This window comes from Xiphias gladius, chromosome 21, assembly GCF_016859285.1.
Source record: "Xiphias gladius isolate SHS-SW01 ecotype Sanya breed wild chromosome 21, ASM1685928v1, whole genome shotgun sequence".
NCBI lineage: Eukaryota > Metazoa > Chordata > Actinopteri > Istiophoriformes > Xiphiidae > Xiphias > Xiphias gladius.
The window spans coordinates 16646040-16652599 of NC_053420.1; the positions used below are offsets into that span (position 1 = coordinate 16646040).

Sequence of the window (6560 nt, forward strand, 5' to 3'; positions counted from 1 at the left end):
GAATATGAAATTTCTGTTTTAGGGTGGATTATCCTTTAAATTGCATGTGGTTCACTCTTTACCACGTGTAAATTCATCCACATCACTTTTACAGTTGCTTTCTTCAGGCACACAGTCATGGTTTGACTACATTCAGATGAAGGCTGTTGTTATACATGGACCTACAATAAAATATTTTCTTTATTTTCTTGTGTTTGCGACCTCATTTCTCTCTCTCACTCTGACTTTGTGTGTGTGTGTGTGTGTGTGTGTGTGTGTGTGTGTGTGTGTGTGTGTGTGTTTGTGTGTGTGAGATATCCTATAGTCACGCAGGCCAGCAGCAGCCGGGGTCATGGCTCAGTAGCAGAGGTCAATTTGTTGTGTGTGTTTTTCCAGGAAGGCTCTCTACTCAGAAGCCTTCAGCTGTGCATTGTGCTGCCTTCATACCTTACGGGAAAGACGGTTGATGTGAACCGTTTTTTCTTGGAAATGCGGTGCAGGGCTGAAAGGCAGTTTTCAGGTGGTCGTTATCTCTGTACATGGGAACTGTGGAGTGGGTGATGATGTACCTTTACTTTTTGAAGGCATACTGACTTCTGACATGACACAGTTCAGTTAATTTCCTGGGGGGAAAAAAAAAACAATCATTTGCACCACAGAGGTTATTTTCTTCATGATAATATAACAAGACATAATCACTGGCTGAAGGGTTTTTGTTCAGAGCGTGCTGTGGAGCCTGGAGAGAGTGACTGGATGATAACATAGCATACATTAGAGTTTTTGTCTCACTGTATGATATAAGGCAATTGCATGTGTGCTGAAAGAAGACATATAGAAATAAAGTCAGGACTCATACATGCAACATAAAATAATAGACATATACAGTATAATGGTTGGGAAACTGTTCTTCCATTCCACTGAACGAGAACACAGCATTAAACACATTACTGTCGGCAGCTGCATCAAGACAGACAGCGGTAACCCCAACATTACCGGAAGTCCTGCGATCTGCCTTCGACATAAAAGGTTGTTTCTACCGTCACCTGTTGTTCCTCCTACATCGGCAGTTTTCAAACAGTAACATTACACAGAAACACTGCAAATCAGATCTGCAGACCCCTAGGCAGTAGACAAATAAGTTAGAATCAAAATCAGCTTTACTGGCCAAGTATGTTGATGTATTATAAGTAAGTGAAGTAAACAGATGCATACATCAAAACAAAAATGGACAATAACATATGTATTCTACATACAAGTCAGAACTGCTTCTGTAAACTGTAAAAAAGTCTACTAATAGTAGAAGGGTGGGTGTTAGTGCAAAGAGTGCTGGAATAAATATTGAATGGATATATACACACAGTGGGTAACAAAACACTGTCATATGAACAAATATGGACATAATGTACAATATAACAATACAATTGTGAAATAATCTTTTTTTTTTTTTTAACTCAGCTTATTATTGTGTTTCATCCTGCTTCTTTTGACAGAAGCAGAGATTTTTGCAGGTTCCTTCGAAATGTCCCCTCTCAGCATCTGTTTTCATTTCACCATGCAATTATTCCAGTGACCGTTTTATTTCACAATGACAGCGTCGTTATGAAATAAACCTGTCAAAATCAAAATAACTACAAAATTTTAGGGGTGGTTGGATTATTGGTCACAATGGGTTTAGGATGAGCTTGTCTGTAACACCTTTATTACATTTTTTCAACAATATTTTTAGTCATCCTGTTTTGTGAAGCACGGAGTTTGAGCTCTTCTTCACAGCAGTGCCTTTTATTTTGAAATCCCTAAAGGAAGTTGCGCGCGCGCGCGTGTTTGTGTGTGTGTGTGTGTGTGTGTGTGTGTGTGTGTGTGTGTGTGTGTGTGTGTGTGTGTGTGTGTGTGTGCGTGCGCGCACTAGGAGCCCAGTGGAGCTGCTGGCTGCAGCCTCTCTTGACACTGCGGACGCCGAAACACAAAGCGCTTCTTGGAAACAGATTCCTGGAACCCCCGTCAGCCCAAAGTGAACCGAGCAGTTTTCTGTCCCGCAGTTCACTGAATAAAGAGCACACACGCTCCGCTCCTCTCGCTCGTTTTTTGTGACCACAACAGATAGTTACGAGGAATGTTTCTTTTCGCCGTCATCAGGGGACTATTCACTCACGATATTTAATTTACTTACCGTGAGAATCTGATGGTTTATACCCTGGACTGTTTTTCGGGCTGGTCGCAATTCTGATGATTTTGCTTGATTTAAGGTAAGATTGCAGTGCTTACTGTATCATAAACCGGTGCTGTACCTAGTTTTATTATTATTATTTATTATTATTATTGCCTGTTTTTAAGTACTTGGATTGTGTATAGGCATATGTTTGTAATATAACTTTCACTTAACTTTTACCTACATAATTACATGAGGTTGTACTATCTTCTTTTCCTCGGGAGTACCTGTTGCGCTTTTCACAGCTACTGTCGATCCAAATAAATATACAAATAAACAAACGACAGAATGACAGAAAATAGTTTATTTGGAATTTCAAAATCTGTTTTATTCTAACATTTTCTTAAGGAAATATAGTGTAATTTTAAGACTGCCAGCCTTGGGCTTTTAGCTATACAGACCTATTAATGAGTTATGTTAGATTTTTTTGATATTATTATTTCGTGTTGTGTAGTTTTTTGTTTGTTTGTTATGGGTTTTTTTACCATTAATTTGTTTTTTGTCTTAGTTTGTTTATCTGTTTGGTTTGATGCTTGTTTGCTCCTTTTGTTCACAATAACTGTGACGACATCTCAGATAAAATTGTGCAACCAAAACATCAGTTTAACTACTGACATGGAATTTCTTATAACGTACTTTACTTAAGAGAGATTTTGGAGCAGAATACAGGATAAACCTGCACAAGAATCTTGTTTGATACCTCACATGTATTTTGTTAATGCTCCAACATGAACATTATCTTGACAGGTCTGCTGTCAGTCTGAAATGGTTGCCCGGGCAGTGACCATTTTCCATCATGAGGAGCGAGGAGGTTCATGTTGCCCACATCCCTCTCCTCCACCCTGGGACCCAGCAGAAGACCTCCGCTGCATCACCACCACCTTCCAGTATCTACAGACCTCGGGTACGTCAGCACTTCACTGATTTTGACTTCACATTTTACTCTATTAAAATATGACATCCAGCTGTTTGCAACGAGTCCATCTCATATAAGCATTATGTATTAGATTTGTTAGACTTTTATTCATTTACTCCAACACGGCAAGCAATAAATGACTAACTGTTCTAACACATGCACATATTTGCACCTCCTATACAGCCATACTGTTCTTAACTCCGTGTGTATGTTTGTTGTCTTAAAATTATTTCTATAATTTTACCCTGCGTGTATCGTGTGGGCCACATAAACTACAAAATTCCATTACTTTTTGATGGGCAATAAAGTTATTCTACTCTGATTATTGGGGGTAATATGGTGTATACAGTGTGCACTTAGATCCAAAAAAACCTCCTCTATAGGGTTGGAGATATTACACAGGTCCTCTGTGCCTTTAAGTTGTAATGCAAACATGTGGAGATGTTGTTCAAGCTGTTTAGTAATTGTTAGAATGCCTGTTGACATTTGATGTGTAAAGAAGTGGATGGTAGATCCACTGAACAAATCCTAAATTTTCCTTTTTTCTTGTTCCAGTGCTGGTTGCTCTTTGTCATGTTTTTGACTGTCTTGCCAGGTGCAATGCTAATTACCTTGAGGGGAATCATCTGTGTGTTAGCTATTTAAAAGGCAACCACAATGCATACTTGGCTATATCCATCAGATCTAAATGTAGAAAATGAAAATAAAAACCTAAAAAAAAAAAAATCCAAACCACCTATCTGTTTCCAGGCTGGTACTGGGGTTCCATCTCAGCGAGTCAAGCTCGGGAAGCTCTCCTGACAATGTCTGAAGGTACGTTCCTGGTGCGGGACAGCAGTCACCCTCAGTACATGTTGGCCCTGTCAGTGAAGACCCGCTGTGGACCTACAAGTGTGCGAATAGAGTACAGCAGGGGCTGTTTCTGGCTGGACTCCATCTCCCCTGGTCTGCCTCACCTGCAGTCCTTCCCAGATGTTCACAGCCTCATACAGCACTACAAGAGTTCAGGCCAGACGCCACAGGACCAGACATCTAATGACATTCACCCCAAAACAAAGCTTGGCCCTGCCGCGCACACAGCCAAAGACACGGGAGTCCCTCTAAAGCTGATGCACCCTTTACACAAATCAGAGGCATTCCCTTCTTTGCAACACCTGACGCGCCTCACCGTCAACAGACACACAAACTGCCCAGACCAGCTGCCACTCCCAAAGCTTCTGCTGCGCTACCTGCAGGACTACCCTTTCCACATATGAGGGTCTCTGTCCCTCAGACACAGGACACAGAGACTGGAACATGGATAAGGGTCACACTCCATGACCACACACTGTGACTCGGGGACAGTTTGACACCCAGGCAACAGAGACTGGCCCAGAGGGAGAATATCGTAATGGTTCAAGTACAGTAAACCTCAGTGCGACCTCTATGAACAAGCTCAGTCCTGCTACAGTGTTATTGTTGTTCTCCAGAATATTTTTAATATTTTGATATGTTTCAGTTACTCTAAATCCATGTATTTCTACAATGCCAATATGTAAGTTCTCGGTTTTTTCTCTTTATTTGTCCCATTTACCACCAGTAATAACAGAGAATTGTTTTCTCTGCCTTGGAGTAAACAACTTTTTTTGGGGGGGGGGGCTTACATTTGCAAAGAGAATTTTTTATTTCACTGTACATGATATCAATAAACCTGATGAACCATGGTTGAGCTAAAAGTGATCTCCTGTAACACTTGCAATTTCTGGGCACCATTATGGCCATCACAAAAGTCAGACAAAAGCTTTTAAATATGTCCTCACATCCTAATTGTTTTCCTGTTATGGATATCCTGATAGAACAAGGGTTCTGATCATTTCCTAGCACAAAATCCAACAGAGTTTGGAGGGGGAGCATTAGTTGTCTGTTCCCTGCTGAGTCTCAATGTAATGACTCTCTTCCAATTAAAATGTAATTAAGAATTAGAATATTTGAGGCTACACTGATTAGACATGTTGTAACCAATATTATGAGTGTGGATAGATTGAGGTCAGGCTGACACTACATGACATGCAGACTGGAGGTGCTGACAAGTCATTTAAAAAGATAAAACACTGGGTACAGTGTGTATTTTTTTAAATGTCTTTTATGTGCAGAATCCTTTTCTACAATCAGATATCTTCCATTTGAAAAAGTACCCTTCTTCAAACTCATTACCAGAATGAAGATCCAAGTGTTTTTGTAGAAAACTGTTGTTAGCTATTAAAGGACATCTGTTTACAAACTGGTGTTACTCTCAAAAGAGAATCACATGTGCCCTGGAGAAATAAACTTCAAGAATGTTTTCTCTTTTTGGCTAGCCTCTAGCCTGCATTTCGGTCGGCTACCGTCCAGCCTGTGTCAAGGTCGACTAGCACTGGACATGCTAGCCACCTGCCTGATTGCCAGTGGACTGAACCCTGTCCTACACAACAGATGGTTAGAGTCAGGTTTGTTCACCTGCTGCCAGCTCTGGAATCTTCATACCCTGCCGGGCTCAAGTCAGTTTCCCAGTCAGCTAGCATTAGACCTGCCGGACTTCAGCCTGCTTCTGCACCGGCTAGTTCCGGGCCTGCCAGCCACCTTCATGCAGCCCAGTCAGCTATCCATCAGCCTTCTAGCCTCCAGTTTTCTTCCAATTTAGCTAGCCTCTGGGCCTGATCCTACCCATGAAGACCTTCAGCAGTCACCTTGCCTTTTTATTTCAAGGAGTTATCTAGGGGTCGGAGCCTCTAGAAGGAAGCCGAAGATGTCAGTCCCATAAGCTGCCCAGCGACCCAGAGTCTCTGCGGCCCAGCATTATGACTGATGCACAGCTGGACCCCAAGCTGGACCCCTGTGTTAGCCGTCCTCTTCAACGTCTCGTCTGTTCCTGAGTTGGTGATCCCAGCCAACGTCTCATCTGTTCCTCAGGCGGGGAACACAGTCAATGTCTCACCTGTTCCTCAGTCAGAGGTCCCAGCTGAATCCCACCTCCCGACTTCTTCCACCCGCCCTGCTAGCTTGAAATTTTTTTGAGGTTTTTCTTGGAGCCATTCCACGACTTTCTTTCTGTTCCCAGATCCACCTCCCATTTCCAATCACTGGAACTCACCAGCGTACCTACACACCAGTTCCTCATTCTCCTCATCATCTCCCTGGTACCAGCCCTTTTTTCCCTCTCAGTTACCAGATAATTTACTAATGTCTCTTTATGTTTCTCTTTGTACTGCTCATACTGTGGACTCCTGGTCCTGCTACCTGTATGTACAGACGGGTGACACATTGAAGGAAAACCTAAATAAAGTGTCTTATTAAGGTGTTGGGTGAGTACGTGCCACCAGAACAGCTTCAGTGCACCTTGGCATAGATTCGACAAGTCTCTGGAATTCTACTGGAGGGATGAACAACATTCCTCCAAACTATATTCCCTCATTTTATGTTTTGATGTTGATGGATGAGAGC

At 42.0% G+C, this 6560-nt stretch overlaps 1 protein-coding gene across 1 annotated transcript; it reads left to right on the forward strand.

Moving 5' to 3' along the window:
- Positions 1-1949: 1949 nt before the first annotated feature.
- LOC120807292 (cytokine-inducible SH2-containing protein-like) lies at positions 1950-5281 on the forward strand. Its single transcript, XM_040159078.1, has 3 exons — positions 1950-2222; positions 2933-3089; positions 3852-5281. Exons 2-3 carry the CDS (start codon positions 2951-2953, stop codon positions 4355-4357), a joined length of 645 nt encoding a protein of 214 aa, XP_040015012.1. The 5' UTR covers positions 1950-2222; positions 2933-2950; the 3' UTR covers positions 4358-5281.
- The last annotated feature ends 1279 nt before the right edge of the window (positions 5282-6560 follow it).